Source organism: Delphinapterus leucas, chromosome 20, assembly GCF_059928025.1.
Source record: "Delphinapterus leucas isolate spDelLeu-1000000601 "Yukka" chromosome 20, BTC_Dleu_Yukka2, whole genome shotgun sequence".
NCBI classification, from domain to species: Eukaryota; Metazoa; Chordata; class Mammalia; order Artiodactyla; family Monodontidae; genus Delphinapterus; species Delphinapterus leucas.
Window position 1 is genome coordinate 1830680 of NC_143148.1, and position 27472 is coordinate 1858151.

A 27472-nucleotide genomic window follows, 5' to 3' on the forward strand; every position below is an offset into this window, starting at 1 on the left:
TCAATTCCTAGTCTGTGGATATCCCAACGTGAGATTCAATTCACGCAGATGGTTCCTCACAGAGGCTTTCCTCCAACACAATGATGCTAAGTAAGAAAAAAGCACGTTCATTGCATGTGCAAGACTTTTTCCAGTGTGAACTCTTTGGTGTTGACCGACGTTAAATTTGCAGGTAAAGGATTTCCTACACTCACTGCACATGAGCTCTCCTGTGTCGAAGGAGACCAGAGCTCTGAGTAAAGGATCTCCCACATTCACTGCAATCAAAAGGTCTTGCTCCAGTGTGCACCGTCCAGTGTCGAATGAGGTGGGTTTTGCGGCTAAAGGATTTCCCACATTCACTGCACTCATAAGGCCTTTCTCCTGTGTGAACTCTCTGGTGCTGAATGAGGACAGATTTCTGGCTAAAGGCTTTCCCACATCCACTGCACTCATAAGGCTTTTCTCCAGTGTGAACTCTTTGGTGTTGAATGAGGACAGATTTCTCACTAAAAGATTTTCCGCATTCACTGCACTCATAAGGCCTAACTCCAGTGTGAGCTCTCCAGTGTCGAACGAGGTGGGTTTTACAGTTAAAGGCTTTCCCACATTCACTGCACTCATAAGGCCTTGCTCTAGTGTGAGCTCTCTTGTGTCGAAGGAGGCCAGAACTTTGGCTAAACGATTTTCCACATTGATCACATTTATAAGGCCTTTCATTAGTGTGAACTCTCTGGTGTTTAATGAGGATGGATTTCTGGATAAAAGATTTCCCACATTCACTGCACTCATAAGGCTTTTCTCCAGTGTGAACTCTTTGGTGTTGAATGAGGTCAGATTTCTGGCTAAAAGGCCTCCCACATTCACTGCACTCATAAGGCTTTGCTCCTGTGTGAACCCTCCAGTGTCGAATGAGGTGGGTTTTACGGCTAAAGAATTTCCCACATTCACTGCACTCATAAGGCCTTTCTCCAACGTGAGTTTGCTGGTGCTGAACAAATCTGTATTTGCATTTGCTACACTCATCAAGACGTTCTCCAGCGCAGACTCTCTGGTGGTGAAATATATGAGTGTTGCCAAAAACTTCCCTGCATTCAATCCACTTGTTATGACTTTTTCCATTGTTTAAGGCCTCCCCAGACTCAATGCTGCTGTGTGGCTTCTCACTGTTGGGAGTGGCCTGGTGCTGATGAAGGCCCAAAGTAGCTAGGAAGTCTTTTCCATCTTCCCCACAGGGGAAGGGCTTCCCTGACACATGGAGTCTGCAGCTCGTCACAATCGAGGACCTGTCCACATCCATTTTAAGGTTTTTCTCTCCATTGCCATGCTCCTGATACTGGTGAAGGCTTGCATTCAACCAGAAGCCGCTGGACCCCCCACCAAAGTATGGTTTCTGCCCAAGATATGCTGCCTGGAGCTCAGTCAGCTGCAAAATGTCTTTCAAGACTGAGACACACTTCTCACAGGGACGAGTCTTCTGGTTTGATGGAACTAACTGAGAAGTCCTGACCTGTGACTCTCCTCCAGAAACACTCTGCTCAGAAGGGATCTCCTCATCCTCTGCTCCACACTGACAATCTGAAAGCAGAGGAATGCTAATAAAGTGCTAATGAATCCATGGGAATGTTTTCAGGATGAGGCACTAATTTGAAGGGAGGGCTGCTCTGCAGTACTGGACCTCTAAAGTTCACAGAAGGGGGGTAACTTTCCAGGACAAAGGGCACAAATACAGGGTGTAACACAGGGAGGAGAGGCAGGATCATTTACTCCCTCCTCTGCCAACAGCCTTCAGCTAGATCTTGTCAGCTGGGAACATGTCCATACTATGCAGAAGGATGACTGTGTCCAGGCCCAGGGAAATACAATTGGAACTGAGTAGCTGGTGTTCAAGGACTATTTAAGAATGTGTGCACACCTCACAACACTTTACAGGCATATGTCATTATCATGGCACTTTGCTGTATTGCCCTTTGCAGATACTGCATTCTGGTTTTTTTCTTTACAAATTGAAGGTTTGTGGCAACCTTACATCCAGCAAGTCTATCAGTGCCATTTTCCCGACAGAATTTGCTCACTTTGTATCTCTGTGTCACATTCTGATAATTCTCACAATCTTTCAAACTTTTCCATTATTATTATATTTGTTATGGTGATCTGTGATCAGTGATCTTTGATGTTACTACTATGACTCACTGAACGTTCAGACAATGGTTAGGATTTTTTAGCAAAAAAGTACTTTCAAATTAAGGTAAGTATATTGATTTTTAGGCATAATTCTACTGCACTTAATACACTAAAGTATAATATAAATATAACTTCTATATGCACTGGGAAACAAAAAAATTCACGTGACTCACTGTATTGCAGTGGTCTGGAACTGAACCCACATCTCCAAGGTATCTGGATAAGTGTAAGTCACTGTGGGAGAAAGTACAGATGGTGCAGTGGAGAGGGACATGATGCATACAGGTCTGAAAGGTGGGGAGAGTCAGAAACTGGAAATGACAAATCAGTAAAGTGTCAAGTATGCAGAAGAAAGTGTAGAAATAATTTGCATCAAGTGGCACTTGCACCAAAACACTGGTGGACACAGGGTAGGTTCCCGGTATGATTAAACACAGCCTCATTTTCATGCCCTCCCCTCGCCCCCCCTTCAGTTGCCACTCACCAGGACCAGGTCTCCTCTGAGACCAACTTGCCATGTTCACCCTGTAAAGCAATCAGGGCTCTCCCCACACACCCCCAGTTCTGTAACTACATGAGACTGGAACGAAACCAATCCTTAGGGAAAGACAGGACATGTGAGTGGTCAGCACTGACTCAGAGCAACTCAGGAAACAGCAGACCCCAGGAAAGGAAAGACTATTACAACAAAATCCCAAAACAGGGACTTTCAAGAAAAGCTTATACATAAATAGTGACAATGACAATACCTGCAATCCTGATATAGGCAGTCACAAGGAAGTCTTAAAATTAAAAGTTCTCATCACAAGGAAAAAAAATGTGTAACTCTATATGGTGATAGATGTTAACTAGACTTACTATTGTGAGCATTTTGCAATATATACAAATACCAAATCATTATGTAATACACCTGAAACTAATATGTCCTATGCCAATTATATCTCAAAAAAAAGAGGAAAGGGAAAGAATCTGGGGCACAAGGTACCATAGATCTGGACACAGTCAACTTGCCAAGGAGAGGACAAGAAATGTGAGCTCTATTAGGCTGACTGCCAGACTGACTCCCAGACACTTCCCTGCATTCCTTGGGGTATCAGACGTTGGGGCTGCTTGAGGAGTACAGTGCTCGGGGCAGTGTACACAGCTCAGCACTAACATCCACAGCACATATGCCAGGTAAGTGGGGAAGTTAACAGAGACAATGGTCTAGCCATGGAATGGAGAGAGCTGCCTCTTGGATGGGAGAAAGACAGAGGACAGTTGAGGACACTGGGAGGAATATGAAGGCCTTACCCAGGGATGTTGTAAGTTCAAAGTTCTCCAGCATCACATCATGGTACAGGAACCTCTGTGCCTCATCAAGGAGCCCCCACTCCTCCTGGGAGAAGTAAATGGCCACGTCCTCAAAGGTCACACAGGCCTGCCATGATGGGGACAGTTTGTTCCATGATCAGCTTCTCTCACAGGACCCCAAGTTCATCCACCCACCCACTCATACCCTGCTCACCGTTCCCCGCCACTTCCTCATCTCAGAGGAGATACCAGGCCCTGGTGTCATCAATGTGAACACTCTTCTCATGGTCCCTTTGATTACCCTGTCCACCCACAGCACCAGGCAGGTGGACAGACAGATGATATCTATGCTCTGGGCCTGGCACACAGGGAAGGACTCCCTCTTATGAGGTAATTCTCCTAGGATGTCCCAGATCATGCCTCCCAGACATAACCAAGGGTGTGGGTTCACATTTTAACCTTATGTCCTCAGTGCCAGGGCCCTCAGGCCATCAGCTCATACTCCCTTTCCACATCACTCTTTGTACAACGTCTCTCTCAGTCACCACCTCTTTCCTGCCCTGCAACACAGGCATCTGCCTCTCCTTCCTATGTGTCATGGAACATGTGGCATATAGAGAGTGCTCAGCAAATTCAAGCAGGATCCAACTACCCAGACCTCCACTGGTCCCCACTGCCATTGGCAGTCCTGCCTGACTCTGCTCCTTGCTTCAACCTCAGCCACCCAGAACCACTTGTGCATCTCATACAGTCATGTCCCTCTTCCACATGAGCTACACTTGATGTGCTCTCCCTTCACAGACTTCCTCTCCTTTCCTAACCATCATTCAAAACAGAGTCCCAGACATTTTCCACCCCAGGTCCAGTGACTCTCCCAGATGACCACTTGTGCCACTTAAACTAATCCACCAACCTGACTAAAACCCCCCAGAAACAGAAGGTCACAGCAAAACCCTGGTGAGCCCATAGAGCAGTGAATAAGCAGTAGACCTGGCCTCACTGTCAATCTTGCCTCAACTGCTCCTTTGCCGCCATTTCTGTCTCATGTGCACTCATCCCTCAGAAATCTAAATCACCTAGTAGCTCATCCTCTTTCCCACACTGTTCCCACGACCACTTATCTCCTTCACCTATGTTTGTAATGTCTATCATCCTCCACCTTTGTGCCCAAGGACAAGGCCCAGCCCTCAGACCCCACTCTCCCCTTCCTGGGCAATTATCAACACTATCATAACCAAAATTATCACCACTAAATGTGACCCACAGTGTTATGGACTGAATGTATGCGTCCCCCCAAAATTTGTTATGTTGAAGCCTTAACCCCAAAGGGTAGTTGGAGGCATGGCCTTTGGGAAGTAATCAGGTTTAGATTAGGTTGTAAGAAGGAACCCTTATAAGAGGAAGACAGGCATCTCTTGCTCTGTCCACCTCCTTGTACCAAGAAAAGTCTACGTGAGGATACAGGGAGAAGGGAACCATCTGCAAGACGGGAACAGAGTCCCCCACCAGGAATCCAACCTGCCAATACTTTGATTTTGGATTCCCAGCTTCTAGAACTGTGAGAAATAAAAAGTATTCTGTTCTAGCCATCTAAGCCAAGACACACAGCTCCACCCTTGTCCACATACTATCCACCACCTTCTTCAGGTGTCTGTCCTGAAACCCTCCCCAGAGACCTAGACCTGTGTGTCCAGCTGCCTACTTAATACCTCTACTGATTCGTTCTCTGAAACATCTCATACACTTAACATGGCCAAAACAAAGCCTCTAATATCGACTGAAAATTAATCCTGGGGCTTCCCTGGTGGTGCAGTGCTTAAGAATCCGCCTGTCAATGCAGGGGATAGGGGTTCGATCCCTGGTCTGGGAAAGAAAATCCCACTTGCCACGGAGCAACAAAACCTGTGCACCACAACTACTGAGCCCGCGCACTCTAGGGCCCACGACCTGCAACTACTGAAGCCCGTGTCCCTAGAGCCCATGCTCTGCAACAAGAGAAACCAGCACGATGAGAAGCCTGCACACCGCAACGAAGAGTAGCCTCCCACTTGCCACAACTAGAGAAAACCCAGGCACAGCAACGAAGACCCAATGCAGTCAAAAAAATAAAAAAAAGAAAAAAGAAAAAGAAAATTAATCCTACTACCAAATTCCAGATCCCAACTGATGGAGCTTCCATCCCTCTGGCTGCTACATCCCAAAACCTTACAGTCATCCCTGACTTCTACTCTCACAAAATCAGAAAATCTGAGCAGATCTAATGAAAAAACTGAATTCAGAATCTAACCATGTCTACCACCTCCAAGGTCACCACACTGGTCCACATCATCAAGACTCTCCTGGACTGTTACAGTAGCGTCTTCCCTGGTTTTCCTACCACATTCCTCACCCCCCGCCCCCTTCGGTTCTCCATTCTGCAGTCACAGGGAGCCTGATAAAAGCTGGGTCACATCACCTCCCTCCTCCGCTCCAAACCTCCCATTGTTCCCATCACCTGCAGAATAGGCACTCAACTTCTCAGAGCGCCATTCCAGACCTGACTCCTGCCCCCTTGCTCTCTGTTCCCATGAGAAACAAAGGAGACTTGAGATTCCCTTGAACTAGCTCAGTCTCCCTTGCAAGCACTTGCACATTCTGGTACCTATACGCGAGGCAACCAGTCTAACACTCTGAACAGCTTTTGGAAAACTTCTGAAAGCCTAAATCAGGAGAGTCCTTTTCTATTAACAACTGTCAATGCTCCCGGCCTCCTGAAAATGGCAGCGTGGCATTTCAAGCGCGACTCTGCCTCATCTTCTCTGTTCCCTGAACACACAAGGCAGATCTCGGAGTTCCCGAATCCTCCCGGCTCAATCCGACCTCCAAGCCTTTGCACCTGCCGGTCCCTCCGCCTGTGACCCTCTGCAACGCGCCATCACACCGTCTGTCAGAAACAGGGCCCCACCCACGGCCGCCTCACCGTCCTGAATACCGGGGTCTGGGCTGCAGGCACGTGAGCCGGCGCCCCGCACTCGAGGCTTTAGTGTCTTGTGGAGTGAGGGCGGTGAGGGCCGGAGGACGAGCGTTTACCTGAGGCGGGTTCCTCAGCGCCGCCGCCGCCATCGGACTGTGAACGGGGCGGGGAACGGCGGGGGAGGAGGGGGGACGCGGGCACAGTGGACCCTACCCCAGGCCTGGCGCGGACAGCGTCTCCTCTCTGACCTTCTCGGTCTCAACTCGCCGCTGTGGAACCTGAGACCGAGCGAACATACCCCAAGCACCTACAAAACGACCGCCACGAGGAGAATGCCGGAAGTCCTGCCCCTACGCTATGCTCTCGCAGGGAAGTGCCCTCCTCCTGAGCTTTAATTGGCTAATCGCCGAAGGCCCCCGGCGCAGCGTCCTCTGGGAAATGTAGTTCCAACAGCTCTGGGACCGAGCGTGGAGCGCTGCTCACCTGGACCGCCCGGTAAAGTGGCCCGGTTAGAGCACCTGTGCAAAGATACCAGCACCCTGAGATAAAAGTTTGAGACATAGGCCTTTCTGTTTCAACCGTCTTGAAGACTGTGGAGGCCCGCTTGGAACAGGACTTCTGAAAGGACAAATATGCCTGGAAGGCTGTGGTCCAAGGCCATTTTGCTGGCTATAAGCTCAGTCTCCGGAACCAGAGGGAGCACATAGCTCTTAAAATTGAAGGGGTCTGGGACTTCCCTGGTGGCGCAGTGGTTGAGAGTCCGCCTGCCGGTGCGGTGGACACAGATTCGGTCCCTGGTCTGGGAGGATCCCACGTGCCGCGGAGGGGCTGGGCCCGTGCGCTGCAACTACTCAGCGTGCATGCCGCGACTGCTGAAGCCCGTGCTCCTGGAGCCTGTGCTCCCCAGCAGGAGGGACCACCACAATGAGAAGCCAGAGCACCACAATGAAGAGTAGCCCCCGCTCACAGCAACTAGAGAAAGCCCGCGCGCAGCAACGAAGACCCAATGCAGCCAAAATTAAATAAATAAATTTATATTAAAAAAAAATTGAAGGGGTCTATGCTCGAAATGAAACAGAATTCTAAATATCTAGGCAAGAGACGTGCTTACGTGTACAAAGCAAAGAAAACAAAGTGACTCCTGGTGGAAAACCGAACAAAACCAGAGTAACCTGGGGAAAGGTAGCTTGTGTTCACGGAGACAGTGGCATGGTTCATGCCGAATTCCCAAACAACCTTGCTGCTAAGGCCGTGGACACAGAATCTGTGTGATGCCATACACCTCAAGGATTTAAACTTATTGAAAAATGAATACATTAAAGTGTGGAAAAAACAAAATGAAACAAAAATTGAGGGGACACCAAAATCTGATCTCTTTGATGAGAAGTGATTATCATTCTTACTGATATAGCAGGGATTGTGTGGGCATGAAGAGTTGAGATTATTCCAGAAAAAGTTGTGGAATGAAAATCACTGAAAGCCACTAATGATTATGTACTTATTTAAAGATAATGTCTGGATAGCTCTGGGAAAATATCAGTAGAGGATTAGAAAACAAAAGTTAAGATCTCAAAGAAAACTGAACAGGACACGCTGGAGTCTGAGAAGAGACAGTTATCTGAGCAGCGGCTATGCTGAAACTTTGGCCACTCAGGATTTTGTTTTAGAAATCTGATTATTTTTTCATTCGTGAAAATATTAATACTTTGAAGTATAGCTTAAAAGGACTTTCAAAGTAGCCTTAACAGTAAAAAGCAAAAATGGATGTGGAATCTAGAGTGTCATGTTTAATAAATTTTTTTAAATTTTATTTTATTTATTTATTTTTGGGTCTTCATTACTGTGTGCGGGCTTTCTCTAGTTGCCCAGAGCAAGGGCTACTCTTCATTGCGGTGCGCGATCTTCTCATTGCGATGGCTTCTCTTGTTGTGGAGCACAGGCTCTAGGTGTGCAGGCTTCAGTAGTTGTGGCTCACAGGCTCTAGAGCGTAGGCTCAGTAGTTGTGGAGCATGGGCTTAGTTGCTCCATAGCATGTGGGATCTTCCCGGACCAGTGATCAAACCCATGTCTCCTGCATTGGCAGGCGGATTCTTAACCAGTGTCCACCATGGAAGTCCCTCAGTTCTTTAATAAATGTTCAGTGAGCATCTACTGAGTTTCAGGCACTACTGTAGGTGCACAAGAAAAGTCAGAAAACAAGACAGACAAGCCTGCCCTTGTGAGTTTTCGACCATTTAAGGAACACAGACAGGAAACATGAAAGAAGTGCTAAATTAAAAGTACATTAGAATGAAAGAGAATAGGTGAAGATGTCCTCTTAGGGTCCTGGGATGCAGGTAAGTCTGGGTTACAAGGTTGGGGTGGCATTTGGCCACAGTACTTTGAGGATAGCAGGAAGCCCCGGTGATGGTTGCATTGTCCTGGACAGGTCCTGCTCCCTCAGGCCAGTCCCGAGATTGTCTCAGCAGTTGTGTGGTAAAGGGCTGGCACTGCTCTCAGCCAGAGTCCAGGGCTCACCCTGATGGCTTGACCCCCACACAGGACCCCTCTGCCAGCTTAGACAACTGGGAAAAGTGGAGACTATGCCCCAAGTGTGACAGGTGGTAAAGGAATTGGACAAATCTTAATGGCCTAGAAGTCACTCAAGAGACAGGTGGTGCTGAGGGAAACCTCTCTGCCCATTCAGTGTAAGTAGAACTTTACATCCAAAATCATACAGGCAATATTGCCATCCAAAAACTGCTATTATCTGAGGGATTTCTTTGGAAGGAAAGTACCAAAGAGTTGGCCATGACCAGCTGATTAAGAATCAAGTCAATGGATGGAAGAATGTGTACAGAGACCAAAGTGAAGTTATACAGATAAAGGAGTGAGAAAGTTCCAAGCATGCCAGCCTTAGTCTGAGTGAGGAAATTAATACTCATATTTACATTAGTAAAAAACATTATTTTTAAATTTAGAGGGAATGTTGGAGTTTGATATTACTGCAATCAGAGGACTCTGGAGACTATAAAATATTGAGTACCTGTTATTAGAGCCAGTAAATTTGTTTGCTCTCCTAACAATTATTCCAACTTTATATAAATGTTAAAAGCAGGGCTTCCCTGGTGGTGCAGTGGTTGAGAGTCCGCCTGCCGATGCTAGGGGACACGGGTTCGTGCCCCGGTCCAGGAAGATCCCACATGTTGCGGAGCAGCTAGACCCCTGAGCCTGCGCGTCCGGAGCCTGTGCTCCGCAACGGGAGAGGCTGCAACAGTGAGAAGCCCGCGTACAGCAAAAAAAAAAAAAAGTTAAAAGATTTTTTCACAAGAACAGAACTATTATTGCAGCATTTTTGGTAATAACCAAGATTGAATAAATCAGGGTGCATCCTCCTAAGAGAGCACTGGGCAGCTGTGGACATGAGGAGTAAGTTATTTCAACTATGCAGACCTAAACTGTCAGTAGCTATCAGAATACTTTGTGCAGTTAGCTTTATTTTGGCAAGAAAGTGAATATAATTCATATAGTTTATGCATTTCTATATATTTATGCATTTCTATCTTAATAATGGAAAAATAAAAACTGTATACAAGGGGCACCTGTGAGATGAGGAGAAGGAAGAGGACAGAGGAGAAAGGATGAAACTATAGCGCTCAGAATGTACTTGTTTTGTTTTAGACTTACGTAATTATAGTGTCTGAATAGATATAACAAAATAGTTTAAGATATAGTCACATAAATGAAAACAAGACTAAAATAAACCTGTGTAACAAACTTTGGATTTAACCAAAAAAGAGGAATTATTTCCAATGAAAACTAAAGTTAATATGACAGTGTTCTACATGAATAAATAAGAGAATGAAATAAAGATCAAGCATTTCCATGATAATATTTTGAGTAAAAAATTTATTTAAATTTTGAAATTACATACATGTTGTTTCTAAAAACTTCTTAAAAGAAATGGCATATGGACAGATGTGCAAACAGGAAAAGGCAAAAACATAGTGTGCTCTTTTTCCTAGTTTTTTCCTAGCTCTGACCAAGTTTTTACTGTGTCACTAGGTCATCCAATCCAGATTGCTAGACCCATTCTTTTTTAAGTTAAAAAAGTTTCAATTAAAACACTATGTGAGGAGTGACATCAGCAAAACGGTGGACTAGTAAGCTCCAAGCCCTCTTTCCCCCACAGAGATTAAAAACAAAAATGTCAACTGAGAATTCTATACCTGGCAAAACTCCCTTTAAAAAATGAGGGATGGACTTCCCTGGTGGCGCAGTCATTAAGAATCTGTCTGCCAATGCAGGAGACATGAGTTCGAGCCCTGATCCGGGAAGATCCCACCTGCCGCAGAGCAACTAAGCCCATGTACCACAACTACCGAGCCGGCACGCCACGACTACTGAGCCTGCGCTCTAAAGCCTGTGAGCCACAACTACTGAGCCCGCGTGCCTAGAGCCCATACTCCGCAACAAGTGAAGCCACCACAATAAGAATCCCACACACGGCAACGTAGAGTAGCCCCTGCTCGCTGCAACTAGAGAAAGCCCGTGCACAGCAATAAAGACCCAATGCAGCCAAAAATAAATAAACAAACAAACAAACAAATTTATTTACTTAAAAAAAGAGCATATATGTATTTTAAAAAAAAAAAAAAAAAGGAGAGGGCTTCCCTGGGCATAGTCTCCACTTTTCCCAGTTGTCCACATGCCACAACTACTGAAGCCTGCGAACCTACAGCCCATGCTCCGGAACAAGAGAAGCCACCAGAATAAGAACCCCGGGCACCGCAATGAAGGGTAGCCCCCACTCGCCGCAACTAGAGAAAGCCGCGTGCAGCAACGAAGACCCAACGCAGCCAAAAATAAATATAAATTAATTTTTTTTTAAATGAGGGAGAAATAAAGACATTACCAGATAAACAAAAGCTGAAGGGAGCTCATTACCACTGGACAGGTAGGGATTTTTATGTTTTGTGCCCGACTATATCCCCAGTTTTAACACATACCTGCATTTGATGGTAACACATGACATATATGTCAAGTTTAAATATATATTCCAGGTAGAGAGGGTGAGGGCTTAATGGGAGGTAACAGCAGTGCAGAGAGGAGAATCAGAATGAATCATAGAAGAATGTAGGGAGTAGAAACCTCAAGACTGCTTCAGCACCCTGCCTAGATGATGAACTTATTAACATTCTTTAAAATTAAACAGAGGGGCTTTTTCCCATCTTGCAAGATGGCAGGTGAAAAGGCTGAGAAGCCAGATACTAAGGAGAAAATACTTGAAGCCAAGAAGGCTGAGACTGGTGACAAGGTTCAAAAGCTGAAGCAGGTTAAGAAGGGGAAACCCCACTGCAGCCGAAACCCTGTCCTGGTCAGAGGAATTGGCAGATATTCCTGATCGGCTATGTATTCCAGAAAGACCTTGTACAAGAGGAAGTATTCAGCATCTAAATCCAAGGTTGAAAAGAAAAAGAAGGTGAAGGTCCTTGCTACTGTCACAAAACCAGTTGGTGGTGACAAGAATGGTGTTACCCAGGTGGTTAAACTTCGCAAAATGCCTAGGTATTATCCTACTGAAGATGTGCCTTGAAAGCTGTTGAGTCACGGCAAAAACGCTTCAGTAAGCATGTGAGAAAACTGCGCCAGCATCACTCCTGGGACCATCCTGGTTATCCTCACTGGGCACCACAGAGGCAAGGGGGTCATTTTCCTGAAGCAGCTGAGCAGTGGCTTGCTACTTGTGACTGGGCCTCTGTCCCTCAATCGAGATACTCTGCGGAGAACACACCAGAAATTTGTCATTGCCACTTCCACCAAAATTGATATCAGTGGTGTGAAAATCCCAGAACATCTCACTGACGCTTACTTCAAGAAGAAGCTGCGTAAGCCCAGGCACCAGGAAGGTGAGATCTTCAACACAGAGAGAGAGAAATACGAGATTACAGAGCATCGCAAGGTTGATCAAAAAGATGTGGACTCACAAATTCTGCGAAGAATCAAAGCTGTTCCTCAGCTCCAGGGCTACCTCCGCTCTGTGTTTGCTCTCACAAACAGAATTTATCCTCACAAAGCAGTGTTCTAATCTTCTTACAAAGAACCTAATTAAAATAACTCAGTCCATTTCCTTTGTGTCTTTTCTCTCTCTCTCTTTTTTTTAATCTGCCTGAAGGTGTGGTATGACTCAGCCAATTTGATGGGATGTTAGCCTCTACTAAGAGGAGTGGGTTTGGAGGGGAGTGCTATCAGCTGCAGTGGAATTCCCTCTTTGGATCAACATTCTTAACTTCCTAAGTGTCTTCTCAGTTTTTTCACAAAGCACCTACCAATACAAAGTAGTGGCATTTCCCCAGCCATCACTGAACAAGTCCGTACTAACTGTACATGGATAAGAAACAACTGTGGGCTCTTCAGGCCACAAACTTCCTCCCTTTCCATGAATTAACATCCATTTCTGCCCAATTCAGTCTTTCTCCATAGTCATTACTATTAGTTTCTTGTGTATCTAGTTTCTTAAAGCATACACAACAAATTAGTATAATTACCTTTCCCCGTTTTTAACCAAAAACCCCATGTGCAGTACATGCTGTTATACAGATAACAAATGAATTTGATTATTCCATAGGAAGTGTCCATCCTTACTGATGCATAGTATACTAGTGCATTCTATGGATATTTGGGTTTCCATCGTTTGTAATTATACAGGATTCCCCTGCTATCCAAAAGTAGAGTATGCCTCTGAAACCTTCTGTAAGCCAAAATGGCAAAAATTGAAGAAATTACCTTATGACACATCTTGCTAACAGAGGCATAAAATGGGATAAAACACAGATGCTCACAGACAATTCAAAGTGATGGCTCTGGATGCTGAGATGCCAGAGTGTAGTAGTTCCCAGGGAAAGAGCTTGGCAGTGCCACTCCCACTGCCCAGACATGCTGCCGTCTCTAGTGGCTCTCTGCAAAACAAACTGCTGTTTTCCCCCTCTGCCTTTTTTCATAAATGTGAAAATCTCGATTTTTTTCCAGTTAACAAAGACAGGTACGAATGAAGTTCTTTCGGTTAAAGCAAACTTTCAGAAAGTATTGGGTACCGGAGTGCGATGTAGTAACTTGAAGTGTGCATACAGATGAGCAAGTACCAGGTAAGAATTAGCTTTTTGCTGAGTCAAAGGATTTAGGCAGTTTTGGTAGATGGTACCAAACTGCTTTCCATGGAGGTTGTACCAATTTATACTCATGTATAAGAGTGCCCGTTATCCTACAGGCTCCCTAAAATGATGGGTCATTAGACTTGGATTTTTGGCAATAGATAGGTGAAAAATGACTGATGGGTTTTTAAAGTTGGTTTTATTGATAATTTACATTTGGTAAAATTGATTTTTTTGTGTGCAGTGCTGTGGCATCTATACAGTTTGGGAAGCACCACCATCACCAAAGTTCCTTCATGTTTTTTCAAAAGTCAGTTTCCACTCCTAGTAACCGCTGATCAAATTTTTGTTTTCCTAGTTTTGTCTTTTCCAGAACATCATGTAATATGTTTTCTGGCATAATACCTGTGACATTTGTTCACATTTTAATGGTTCAGTAGTTCTTTTTATTGTCAGTCAGCATTCTATTGTATCAATGTATCACTGTTTATTCTAAAATATATCCATTGAAAGATATTTGGGTTGTTTATAATTATTGGAGATTATGAATAAAGCCACTATAAACATTCACATACAAAAAAAAAATTAAACTGAGGGGACTTCCCTGGTGGTCCAATGGGTAAGGCTCTGCACTCACAATACAGGGAGCCCGCTGTTCAATCCCTGGTCAGGGAACTAGATCCCGCACACTGCAACTAAGATTTCACATGCTGCAACTAAGAAGTCCACATTCCACAACAAAGACACCACGTGCCACAACCAAGATCCAGAGCAGCCAAAATAAATAAACTAATTAATTAATTAAATACTAAAATTAAACAGAAAAAAAGAGAGATGACTAGTAGAATAGTAATACCAAAAAATTATATTGATGAAGCGAAATATAGTAAGAGCTATAAGGAAGGAAACAGAACTACTGCTAAGAGAAATTAGGAAATAAATTTGTTAAAAAGTTTGACCATCTTAGAGTAGGAATAAACAATTTGTATTAGAGACAAGAAAGGCTTTTAAATCCAAAATTTGCCCTCCTTACTGACCACAGCTGACCCTTAAGAACTGCAGTCATTCAATAACAAATAAAGGCTCTTAACCTTCCTCTGATTAAAAAGATTCTACAGGGGTGTAATTGGAGTTAATTAAGAAAATGCCGGACTTCCCTGGTGGCGCAGTGGTTAAGAATCTGCCTGCCAACACAGGGGACACGGTTTCGAGCCCTGGTCGGGGAAGATTCCACATGCTGTGGAGCAACTAAGCCCGTGTGCTACAACTACTGAGCCTGCGCTCTAGAGCCCGCCTGCTAGCGCCCGTGCTCCGCAACAAGAGAGACCACAGCAATGAGAAGCCCATGCACCGCAACGAAGAGTAGCCCCCGCTCGCTGCAACTAGAGAAAGCCTGTGCACAGCAACGAAGACCCAACGCAGCCATAAATAAATAAATTTACTTTTTAAAAATGCCTCTCTCCAAGAAAGGGATATGAAGATACTCAGCACAGTGTTTGTGGTCTGAATATTGGTTAAACCAAACTGTTTAATGTCTTGTAAGTGGTACACTAAGAACCAAGAAGTATCTGAGATCTTTATACTGAATGGAGGTGAGATATTATTGGAATTAAGATATTAAGTACACATAAAACATGCTTCTATTTCACAGTAACATTTATATCTGGGAATTCTTCACATCCCTGATCATTCCTGCCATTTGAAACTTGCAAACATTCAGTCATGTTTTTCTTATGTGACTCTTTCAGTTCACAAAATGGGAAAGGACGATCATCTCTTTCAGTGATGAGAGAAATTTAGAGAAAAACTCCTATCAACTTCCACTAGCAAATTGCACCTGGAAAAGAATTTTTAATAGTTTTTGTAAACAATGGCTATAGAGATGCTAAAACAATGCTCAGTAGCTGTGAGTTCAACACACTCTTTACTGATCTTCAATGCATGTGTAGTGAAGGCTTTAGAATGGATGTGAGGATCAGTCAGTTTGGTCAGAAATGAAAGAGGAATTCAGACAGGCTATCAGAGAGAATGTGGAGAAGAAAATCAGGCAGCCATAAAGCAAGTAGACAAGGGTGACATATGTCTCTGGTTCCCTCTATTTTCTCACATCTCTGGGGGCTAGAAGCCTGAGATCAAGATGTCAGCAGGGCTGGTTCCTTCTGAGAGCTGTTTCATGACTTTCCCAAAACTTCTGATGATTTGCTCACAATCTCTAATGATTCCTGTTACACAGAAGCATCAACCCAATCTCTGCCTTCATCTTCACCTGACATTCTCTTTTAAGGACTGTATCCAAATTTTCTGTTCTTATATGGATTCCAGTTATATTGAATTAAGGGCTTACACTACTGCATTCTGACCTCATCCTAACTTAATTCTGGTATGTGTAACAGACGAATGCCACAGACATAATAACGTTCAAAACAAGGAAGACACAAAAGAGAAAATCTTGTAGGTCACCATTTACTTCCACTCAATTATAGTCAAAAAAAATCCATGGTGATAGTGTAAATAGTGGTTACCATTGTAGGAGGAGCTATTGACAAGGATGGGCCACCAGGAACCTACCGAAGTGTTGGAAATATTCTAAATTTTGATCTGAGTGAAGAATATTTTGGTCTATACATGTGTAAAAATTTAAGTGAACCCATAAGATTTGTGTGCATCATTGTACATTTTAGTTAAAAAATGAAATAAAGAGTAAGTGGAAGGAATTCCCTGGCACTCCAGTGGTTAAGACTCCGCACTTCCACTGCAGGGGGCACGGGTTCAATCCCTGGTCAGGGAACGAAAATCCCGCATGTGGTACAGCCAAAAAACAAAAAACAAAAGAGTAAATGGGATTTAAAAAAGGAACAACACACTTCCCTTTCAAGAACTACTCAACTTCTTCTAATAGCTTGATTTTATGAGTAAAGTCAAGAATTTTTTATTTTTTTTGCTGTACGCGGGCCTCTCACTGTCATGGCCTCTCCCGTTGTGGAGCACAGGCTCCGGACGCGCAGGCTCAGCAGCCATGTCTCATGGGCCCAGCCGCTCCGCGGCACGCGGGACCCTCCCGGACCGGGGCACGAACCCCCATCCCCCGCATCGGCAGGCGGACTCTCAACCACTGCGCCACCACGGAATCCCTGAAGAATATTTTTGTTGGCTTTATTTTTCATCCAATCGGAGCATAGTTTTTGTTGAGTAGAGATGATTAAGATACAGAAGATCCAGGAAATAAATGAAGCAAATTCACAGAAAAAACATGAGAAAGTATGATGCATACTCTGTTATAGCAATTGGCCATGGCCTGATGCAAGACTTCTACTGTGGAGGATAAGAAGGGAAAGAGAAGTTCCGAAACAGATATAGGTGAATCTTTAAAATTGATGACCAAGGAATAGAAGTGTATAGACTTTATTTCCACAAGGTGCTGAGATCAGGCAGGATGATCACAATGCTAATGACAGCAGGGATAAAAACCACTAATTCACCCACAGCATCAGGCTGTGTTCTGTACTCCTCTCTTAAACATTTTATCCTAATAACATTCTTGCACAGTAGATGCCATATTACCCCATTTTAACAAGAAGGAAACTGATGTACAGAGTTCATTAACTTGCCCAGGGTCACACTGCTCAAAAGTAGCAGAGCTGGGATTTGACACCATGTGGAATGGCTCCAGAGATGTGTTCCTGGATGCTACACTAAGGAGGAAACAACTCATAGCAGCTGTGTGGGGCCAACAGCCATGGAGGAAGGTAGACATGAGGTAAGGGGGAAGTGTGAGTGGGAGGATTTAATGGTCGCAGTGGTCGGGGAGAGGATGATTTGCTGACGATTTTGGTCCAAAGAGGACATCTCGCAGACATCAACTATCATCTACTCTCACCCACATTTCATAAAAGAAAGGACTTTCGTTTTTGTTTTTTTGGCTGCTTTGGGTCTTCGCTGCTGCGCGCAGGCTTTCTCTAGTTGCAGCGAGTGGGGGCTACTCTTCGTTGCAGTGCGTGGGCTTCTCATTGCGGTGGCTTCTCTTGTTGCAGAGCACAGGCTCTAGGCGCACGGGCTTCAGCAGTTGCAGCACGCGAGCTCAGTAGTTGTGGCTCGCGGGTTCTAGAACACAGACTCAGTAGTTGCTGTGCACGGGTTTAGTTGCCCTGCAGCATGTGGGATCTTCCCAGATCAGGGATCAAACCCGTGTCCCCTGCATTGGCAGGTGGATTCTTAACCACTGCACCACCAGAGAAGTCCAAAGAAGCAACTTTTACCACCAATCACATTCTCTGCAGATCTAAGACCTTTCTTAAGTGTGAACTTTCTAGTACTAAAAAAAAGTTAGACCTGGAAATGATGATTTCCCACATTTGATTTTATGGGGCCTGTCCATGGTGTGACATTTTCAGTGGGGAATGAGGCTGCAATGTTTTCTAAATGACTTCCCACATTTGCTGCATGTATAAGGCCTTGATCCAGTGTGAATTCTCTGGTATTTAACGAGGCTGAAGTTTTGTCTAAAGAATGTCCCACATTAGCTATACTCTAAAGGCCTTTTGCTGCTGTGAGTTCTCTGGTTCTGGACAAGTTTGTATTTGTACATAAAGGTTTTGTCACATTCCCCACACTCATAAGGCCTTCTCCAGTGTGAACTCTCAAACAGTCATTGAGATAGGAGTTTGGCTAAAGGATTTCCCATATTCACTGCACTACCAGTAAGGCCTTTCTCCAGTGTAGACTGCCTAGAGCTGAACACATGAGAACTTGCTGCAAAAGCCTTCCTACATTTGCTAGACTCTTAAAGTCTTTTTCCAGTGCAGACTCTCAGATGGTGATCAAGGATGTCTTTGTGTGTTTTTCAAATCCTGCATTTTAAATTGTTTCAGTACATAAGTGAGCTCTGGATCCTTCCCTGCTATATTATCAGAAATAACAGCTGACTTTAACTCTTACCTTATATGCTTCTAGGCTTCCCTGGTGGCGCAGTGGTTGAGAGTCCCCCTGCCGATGCAGGGGACACGGACTCGTGCCCCGGTCCGGGAAGATCCCACATGCTGCGGAGCGGCTGGGCCCGTGAGCCATGGCTGCTGAGCCTGGGTGTCTGGAGCCTGTGCTCCGCAACACGAGAGGCGACAACAGTGAGAGGCCCCAACAGTGAGAGGCCCGTGTACCGCAAAAAAAAAAAAAAAAAATATGCTTCTCTCCTGGGTTCATGTTCTCTCAATTTTGATGCATAAGAATTGTCGAATAAAGAGAGGCTCTGGGGGACCTCCCTAGTAGCACAGTGGTTAAGACTCCGCGCTCAGGAGTCTTAACCAGGGGACCAGGGTTGGATCCCTGGTCAGGGTGCTAGATCCCATATGCATGCCACAGCTAAGGAGCCCACCTGGCGCAACCAAATAAATAAATTAAATAAATATTAAAAAAGAAAAGAGAGAGGGTCTCAGTAGTTCTTGACCATAACAGATCATGAACTCATGGTCAGGAATGTTAATCATCTGTATCTAATAAATATTTTATATTCTTTCGGAAAGATTTTTTAAAATGTCTTTGTGGCTGGGAAGCAGTGATGTGATCAGGCGCCCCTCACTTTTAGGACACGAGTGGGGGTAAGGTAGGGTGAGGACCTGCAGGACGCTGTATTTACCTGAGCTGGGTATTACCCAGTGTTCATTGGCTTAGTGTCTCTTCCGCTTAGCAGAAGGCATTCTGGGCTGTTCCCACAGCTCCACAGGCTTCGGCGAGCGGCGCGCCGCATCAGTGACGGGGAACACAGGTTAAACGGCCCCACTAGGGACACTGGGAAGTGGAGCTGCCAACGTCCGGGCGTAGAGGCGGAGCTTAACTCCTTCTTAAAGAGGCCGAAGGCTGATTTCTGGGAAACTTGTCTGCAGATCTCAACAGCGAAGTGTTGAGAAAGGAATCACTTTAGCCTTCTTCAAGCTCAACTACTTCTGAAGGCTAAAGATATGATTTCAGCGGCTCCCAAAATGACGCATGGACACGGATACATCATTCTACAGAGTCACTCAGACACAACGTGGGTCTGTCCCTCCTAAGTTGAAGAGGATAAATATTATCTCCTTGCTCTTCACTCGCCCATAGCCTGAAGCATTGGAGTCAGTCCTTGGATGGGTTCAGTGTGTTGGGTCAGGACGAGAGAGAAAAGACTCCAGGCTGGTTCCATCCCAGACAAAAACATAGAGGTATGCACCAGCCACTGGCCTGGAAGAGACTCATCCAAATAGACACAAGAGAAGACAGTGAGTAAAGGGGGAAAAGGAGCTCATAATGATCAAGATAGTACATGTGGCTATGGCCTCAGCAGAAGATCTGGAAGATGTGTTGGACTCGCTGTTTGTGCTTTTGCGTGTGCAGGCAAAGGACAATGGAGCCACTAGTGCAGACCATTAGGCCTAAACACACAAAGTCAGTTGTGAAGAATATTACTACAACTACAAACTTGGTAAGTCTGTCTGGATTCAGTGAGAAACAATATTCATAATTTATTTTCACACTAATCTTTTTAACTTTTATTCTTATTAATTTATTTTTTGGCAGCGTTGGGTCTTCATTGCTGAGCACGGGCTTTCCTAGTTGCTGTGAGTGGGGGCTACTCTTCATTGCAGTGCCCGGGCTTCTCATCGCAGTGGTTTCTCTTGTTGTGGAGCACGGGCTCTAGGCGCGCGGGCTTCAGTAGTTGTGGCATGCAGGAATAGTAGTTGTGGCGCACGGGGTTAGTTGCTCCGCAGTGTGCGGGATCTTCCCGGGCCGGGGCTTGAACCCGTTTCCCCTGAATTGGCAGGTGGATTCTTAACCACTGCGTCACCAGGGAAGTACTTCACACTAATATTTTTGCTGTGCTTTGGGCCATTCAGATTGATAGAAACAAAGATATTTACCAAGAGATGCAGGACCCAGCAATGGAAACAGCAGAAACCAATGTACCTTGGGGATCTCATTCTGAGCTCCACCCACCTAGAGAAATTGGGGCAAAGCTTTATGGTCTGGAAGACACTGAAGAGGGGAGTAGTGGTGAGGGAAACCCCTCTGGCCACTCTGTGGAAATAAAAGAGATGTTTACACTCAGACTCATTCAGGAAATATTTTGTGGTTTTTTTTTTTGTTTGTTTGTTTTGCGGTACGCGGGCCTCTCACTGCTGCGGCCTCTCCCGTCGCGGAGCACTGGCTCCGGACGCGCAGGCTCAGCGGCCATGGCCCACGGGCCCAGCCTCTCCGCGTCATGTGGGATCTTCCCGGACCGGGACACGAACCCGCGTCCCCTGCATCGGCAGTTGGACTCTCAACCACTGCGCCACCAGGGAAGCCCCAGGAAATATTTTGATCCAAAGCTGCCATTGTATGAGTGATCCCTCTGGAGAAAAGCACCAGGGAGTTGGCTAAGGCGAGTTGATTAAGAATCAAGTCTGTGGGTCCTATCTGATGTCCAGTGAGAAGTGTGAAGTTATAAAGACAAAGGAGGGAGAAGTTCCCAAGGAATCCCACCCCCACTTGAGAGCGGAAGATAATCCCCATTCCCAACTTGGCAGGAGCCTTCACATCAATATATATGGGATATTGATTTTATTTGAAGCCCGATGAATGACAGTTCAACGAACAAAAACATATATGCGATAAATAAACTTTGGTACATCCAGGTAGTGGAATGTTTTTCAGCACTAAAGTGAATTGAACTATCAAGCCATGAAAAAACATAGACGAAACTTAAATGCATATTACTAAGTGAAAGTAGGCAATCTAAAAAGACTACATACTGTGTGATTCTAACTATTTGAAATTCTGGAAAAGGCAAAACTATGGAGACAATAAAAAGAGCAGTGGTTGCCAGGAGTGGAGAGGAGTGGGGAGGGACGAATAGACAAAGCATACAGGATTTTTATGGCAGTGAAAATATGCTGTATGATATTATAATGATGAATGTAGTCCTTATATATTTGTCCACACCCATAGAATTTACAACACTAAGAGTGAACCTTAAACTATGGATATCGAATGATTATGCTGTATCAAAATAGTTACATCTTTGGTAAAAAAAAATGTACCATTCTCATGAGTGTTGCTGATAATGGGGGAGGCTACGCATGTGTGGAGGTAGGAGATATATAGGAAATCTCTGTTCCTTCCTCTCAATTTTGTTGTGAACCCAAAACTCTTCTAAAAAATAGTCTTTAAAAAAAAAAAAGTTACCATCACCACCACGCCCAGTAACCTCCAATGCTAAATCTTACACATATTCTGTCAACTTAAATGGGCATTAAGTATGTGTGCTTTTGGGTGCAGAGGCTATTAATGGACATTCTAACTTGAAAAAACTTTAAATGTCTATCTATGTGAGTCAGGTGTCTGTATTATGGCCCAGTTGCACAATAGAGTTTTCTACACCTATAAATTGAGTGAGAAGGACCTCTACACTCTGATCTGCAGTTATGAACTATATGTCTCCTGAAGTGAAAATCCAGGTAGAGAACTCTGTAGAGTATGCTAAGTGTTTCTATGTATATTGAGGAATGAAAATGTAGGCAGAGAACATATATAGAATTGGGCAGGATTTAAAGCTAGACTTTTTAAGAAAAAAAAATCTTGTTATAGTGTTTTATTTGTACAAATGTGCAAATATCACATAACTATTAAACAATAATAAAGCAAATTTATGTTTTTAAAGTATAAAATCTAAAAGTTAAATAACTGACTATCCCATTGCTTGTTTCTATATGAGAAGGAAATACTTCAAATGAATTGAAAACACAGGATTTCAGGGAGTTCCCTGGTGGTCTAGTAGTTCAGATTCAGTGCTTTCACTGCCGTGGCCTGGGTTCAGTCCCTGGTCAGGGAAATGAGATCCCACAAGCTGTGAGGTGCGGCCAAAAAAAAAAAAAAAAAAAAAAAAGACAAAAAAGAAAACACAGGATTTTGACTTTATATCCCTAGGGAGATACATCAAGGTAAAACTACCTGCAAAGATCTTAAACTTTGTCTATGTATTTTACTAAAAGTATTGGTATGGTATTTGGGAAACGAATATATTAATATAAATGGAAAACAAAACTTTCTATGTAAGAATAAATAAATTCAAACACAAAGCCAAAGAATCTGAATAAAACTAAAACCTACATTTTATAGGAACAATCAATATTAACTCATATAGTATTTGATTTTAAAAATATATGCATTTCCTTACTCTTTAAATTGAAAGAAAATCTAGGAATTATGAACAACCCTATAACAATGCCTAAATCTACCCAATTACGGACTCTGAATTCATCTCCCAATATAAGTAAGCAGAGTGTCTTGAGAGGGGAAAAAAGCTTATTCCAAGTCTAGAGCAGGAGCTTTCCAAGAAAATCCTGAAGTTACTTGTCATTTAAGGGAAACAAGGAAACAGAACACTGAGGTCACAGGATTCCACCTGAAGAAGCTGCTCCTGCACAATTTTGGTACAGCAGTAACTCCAAAGGATTGGCTCATGTAAACCAAATGCATATAAACGACATAAAAATAACTTCAAAGGTTAATGTTGGGAGATGTTAAGGAAACAACTCATTATTCAGAAAACTGTGATGGGAAAGTATCAATCATTTCTCCAGGAATATCTATACAGACTGTATTTCACAATTAAGAAATCTCTGTGCTGGCACACAAAATTGATCTGTTTTGGATGACCCCCGTGTATGTCACTTAAAATATATTACATCCTGGGAAAAGATACAGAGGTGCAAAATTAAATAATAAAAAATAAGTTCAACAACATTTTAGGGGAGACTTCTTCATGAGAACAATTCCTTCTTCCAGATACACTGATGTTACAGTACTGGACAATGAAATATGAGGACGTTCTCATATTGCAAAGACACAAAACCACCATGCTGGACAGTACCTTGTTGAATTACCATCTTCCTGTCATGATCATTTCAATATAGCAGGAATAATAACTGTGAGATGTATTTAATTTCTATGATTGAGAAATGAAACACTTATACACTTGAGGTACACCCTAGAAACACAGGAATTGTTGTTAGGATAAATGATATAATTTAGAATAGTCACAAATCAAGATACCCAATATTTTCGTTTATACACAGCAATCTCCTTAAATGTATAGGAAAAATACACCAGTGAAAGAAATTAAATTTTGGAAAACAACATTAAAACCTAAGTAATGTGAGGGAGTTATTGAGTGAAAATCAAAAACTGTATGCACATCATAGAATTCACATTAAATAGCAGCAGAGAAACTTTTCCTAGTTGGAAATTTTCCCAATATTAATAATTCAGTTCACAAAATAAGTGTGTTATCTAATAAAATTCCGGTGAAAATATTAACAGTTCTGAAGTTTCTACAAACATCAAAATTATACAAAAATTTTAAAATCAATTTAATGAAAAGAACTATCCTTAATATATATTTAAAATTTAGTAGTGACTACAGACTTCTACTGGCAAAAAACAAATATGGGATAGAACAATAAGGTTGCAAAATATCTACGTTTGCAGGCATTTTTATAGGATAAGTTTATAGGAGCATATGTATAAAAAAAACTGATGAATTAGCTGGGAGAAGTGGCGAAGTCTGTTAAATAATAACAGAAAGTATTAAAAAATTTGGAGATTTAATTAAGACTTTATAGGGGGACTTTTCTTGTGGTGCAGTGGTTGAGAATCTGCCTGCCGATGCAGGAGACACGGGTTCGTGCCCCGGTTCGGGAAGATCTCACATGCCGCGGAGCGGCTAGGCCCGTGAGCCATGGCTACTGAGCCTGCGCGTCCGGAGCCTGTGCTCCACAACAGGGAGAGGCCACAACAGGGAGAGGCCTGCATACCACAAAAAAAAAAAAAGTTATTAAATTTTTTACTTTTCAGAGGATGTTATATTGCATAGAAAATGGAAAAAAACAGAGTCCAGATGTTTAGTTGTCAAGGAAGGGTTGCAACATGAAACAGGGTATTAATAGTAAGACTCATTAGGGAAGATGATACTGTAGGAAATATTTTACTTATTTATTTTTAAAATGTTTTGGATCAAACCATTTTATTGAGGGGCTTCAGGGGAGGGTCGATGGCCTGGGAGGACAATGAGATCTGATGTCCTCAACCTGACGGGGATCTCCCCAGCTTCACAGTTGCTGACAAGCTGAAGCAAATATTTTAGAGGTGAGGAGGCAGGTTTTATTATTCCTTTTTAATCTTTAAATGTTCATTTTTAATTGTATTACTGCAATAGGTAACGTGCTGTTGCCTCTGAAATCTCCCTGGAGAAGACACCTCATTTGCGCGTGCGCAGAGCTCGCTGTGGCAGGAGGTTCCCAGAGAGCAACACGCGTGGCTGGTTGCAAGTCCCATCGTTCTTTGTTCCAACCTTTTCCTCCAAGGGATTTGACTCTCCTTACCAAGTATATAAAGGCTTAAGTACAAAGATGTTCGTTGAAAAGCTTTTGTATCCCCGAACTTTGGATACAAACATTGAGATCCAGAGTTGGTGGGATGCCTGAGATCATTTTATCTATTTATGACTCAAGTACCTCTGTGATGCCAAGTAGAGTCCAACACGCAGCTAGTGCGTCATGGAGAAGTGTCAAACATGCATTTAACTTGCAAAATACAAGCATATTAGCTAAACGGGGGGGTGGAGCCAGCCCCTATATTTTGCCCACTTAATTTAATAAGTTGTACCCGGGGTCTGGATATTAAAGTCAGACGAGTCACAATACCGAGTGTTCCAGAAGACATGGAACTGATAGTTTAGTAATTAATAAAGTCACTTAGAAAAGGTTTTCCCCAGCTCATAGAGGTCTTAATTTGGTCCAATTTAACTGTTATTATTTCCAGTGGATTAAAGAAATGATTATGATTATTAAATATAAATGTTCCCTTTCGTAGGCTAGGGCTATTTCCTGGTTCTCACCTCTGCTCCTCACATTCCTGTAACCCAGAAGGGATTAAGGGTGTGGACAGAGAACAGGGTAGCAGGCAACAAAAGCCTCACTGGACCACTGAGCTGGTAGCTGTGTGTTCGGGTACTGGACTCGTCCTCTCATGGGGGGCACATTCCTAAATTTTAAAAATAACACCAACTTTAAAGATAAATTCACGTATTCAACAGATATTTATTAGTTGTTTGAAATGTGTCAGCTATTTCAGAGCACCTGAGATGGGTTTGTGAACAAAACTGAGAAACTACCTGCCTTCCTTAAACCTACATTTTAATGGGGTGATACAATGGGAAATAACAGAAGGAAATTATAAAGTATGTTCTAAATGGGGAAGTACAATGCTATGAAAATACACATATTCACATACATATTTATATACATCACATTGGGGCCATAGCCAAGGAAGCTTTTAGTGTGGAGGGAACCCTTTTTTTTTTTTTTTTTTTGCGGTACGTGGGCCTCACTGTTGTGGCCTCTCCCGTTGCAGAGCACAGGCTCCGGACGCGCAGGCTCGGCGGCTATGGCTCATGGGCCTAGCCGCTCCGCGGCGTGTGGGATCTTCCCGGACAGGAGCACGAACCCGTGTCCCCTGCATCGCCAGGCGGACTCTCAACCACTGCGTCACCAGAGAAGTCCCAAGAGGGAACAATTTTGAGGGCAATTTTCTGGTGAAACCTAAGGCAGCGGTGGTAGGTGGAGGACTGGCGGAAGCGTCTCTGGCAAAGGGAACATACATAGGGCTTCTCTCCCGTGTGGATTCTCTCGTGAGCCCGAAGGTTGGTTTTGTGGCTGAAGGCCATTTCACACACGCTGCACATGAAAGCCTTCTCTCCTGCATGAATCCTCTGATGCACATGTAGGTCTGATGCCTGGAAGAAGCCTTTGCCACACTTGGCACAAATATATGTTCTCTCATTATTGTGTCTTTTCTGGTGAACTTTTAACCGAGAGGAATACCTAAAGATCTTGGGGCACGTCTCACATTTGTATACTTTTGGGGCTCCATGGACTCTTTCTTGGTGTTCCCCATGTGCAGAGTTCCCCTCGGTGCTCTGGTGGGTAGAAACAGGCTCAAGGGTGACCTGTTCTGGCTTGGAAAGAAACACTGGTTCCACCTCCATAAGGACATCTTGATAAGAGGGTCCTTTCAGGGACCCTTCCTGGGACCTGAAAGGGCCTGGACCAGCTCTTCTGGAGCTGAGAGGATTCTCCAAACAAACACCTCCTTCTTCAGGCCTCAGACTGTTCTCTTCTTGGATAATGAGTAGGGAAGTTGCTTGATTGCTTGGACTAGTAATACTGTCATTTACTTGCCAAGTTTTCAAAGAAATGTTGCCACCATTTTCTTTATCTTCATTTCCTGCAGGGGGGGAAAACGTGACTCAGTGAAGTTATACCCAAGAAAGAGTCCACACAGGTCATCACTCTGGTACCTGGGGTTTCCCCACTCACTTTGTCCTGTTTCCAGGGAAGTATTTTGCACAGTCCAGGAGGGTGTCGCCATGTTTACCCCTGCTGTGGTTCCTATTGACAACTGTTTTGTTAGATGAACAATGACTTCTTTTAAAGGCATAATCTCAAAAAAGAGGGCTTCCTCTCCCTGCATGTGGACATGGACATTTTCTTAAAAAATAAATAAATAAAAAGCATGATTCCACACATATGGATCTACTATGTAACAAAACCTGTTGTGGAAAACCCTCCTCAGTCAGGCTTTCCCAATATCTTTGTACTGTGGGCTCCCACACCTTTGTTCTGCCCTATTTCTGCTTGTATTAAATTTCATGGTAATTTCTTCTTTAGTGTGTCTTCCATAACGAAAAAAAGATGAATGCTAAGACTTTCTGAGGGAAAACCCAGCTCTTGTCAAGGCCTTTCTCATCCTGAGGTTTCTGCCCAATTGACAATTTCTCAGTGGGTCCTCCTACCACTTCACCAATGAAAATCAATTACACTAATTAATACGTTGGTTCCTATATGTCCCACTGAATAAATGCTTATAA

The 27472-nt window shown here is 43.7% G+C and overlaps 2 protein-coding genes and 1 pseudogene across 3 annotated transcripts; 1 reads left to right on the top strand and 2 right to left on the bottom strand.

Moving 5' to 3' along the window:
• Positions 1-87: 87 nt before the first annotated feature.
• LOC111170079 (uncharacterized) lies at positions 88-6617 on the bottom strand. 2 transcript variants are annotated; one of them, XM_030761150.2, is made up of 3 exons: positions 6526-6617; positions 3457-3583; positions 88-1557 (listed from the first exon to the last, which is right to left on the bottom strand). In XM_030761150.2, the coding sequence occupies exons 1-3, from the start codon at positions 6556-6558 to the stop codon at positions 191-193; spliced, it is 1527 nt and encodes a 508-aa protein (XP_030617010.2). In that variant the 5' UTR covers positions 6559-6617; the 3' UTR covers positions 88-190. The 2 variants fall into 2 exon arrangements, 1 of the variants encoding a protein (XP_030617010.2); XR_016390801.1 differs by having other exon boundaries at positions 1490-2474; positions 3457-6609.
• A 4744-nt stretch (positions 6618-11361) lies between these two features.
• LOC111170085 (large ribosomal subunit protein eL6 pseudogene) lies at positions 11362-12510 on the top strand (annotated as a pseudogene).
• Positions 12511-25094: 12584 nt separating this feature from the next.
• On the bottom strand, positions 25095-26973 carry LOC111170078 (zinc finger and SCAN domain-containing protein 4-like). Its single transcript, XM_089903473.1, has 2 exons — positions 26922-26973; positions 25095-26850 (listed from the first exon to the last, which is right to left on the bottom strand). Exons 1-2 carry the CDS (start codon positions 26971-26973, stop codon positions 26003-26005), a joined length of 900 nt encoding a protein of 299 aa, XP_089759599.1. The 3' UTR covers positions 25095-26002.
• Positions 26974-27472: the final 499 nt, after the last annotated feature.

Excerpts from the sequence above, each read along its gene's own strand:
- LOC111170079 (XM_030761150.2), bottom strand. The coding sequence starts at position 6,558 with ATGGCGGCGGCGGCGCTGAGGAACCCGCCTCAG. Across the intron at positions 3,584-6,525 it reads CGCTGAGGAACCCGCCTCAG|GCCTGTGTGACCTTTGAGGA; the intron begins GTAAACGCTCGT and ends CCATCATGGCAG. Across the intron at positions 1,558-3,456 it reads TGAACTTACAACATCCCTGG|ATTGTCAGTGTGGAGCAGAG; the intron begins GTAAGGCCTTCA and ends CTCTGCTTTCAG.
- LOC111170078 (XM_089903473.1), bottom strand. The coding sequence starts at position 26,973 with ATGGCGACACCCTCCTGGACTGTGCAAAATACTTCCCTGGAAACAGGA. Across the intron at positions 26,851-26,921 it reads TTCCCTGGAAACAGGACAAA|TCACGTTTTCCCCCCCTGCA; the intron begins GTGAGTGGGGAA and ends AACTTCACTGAG.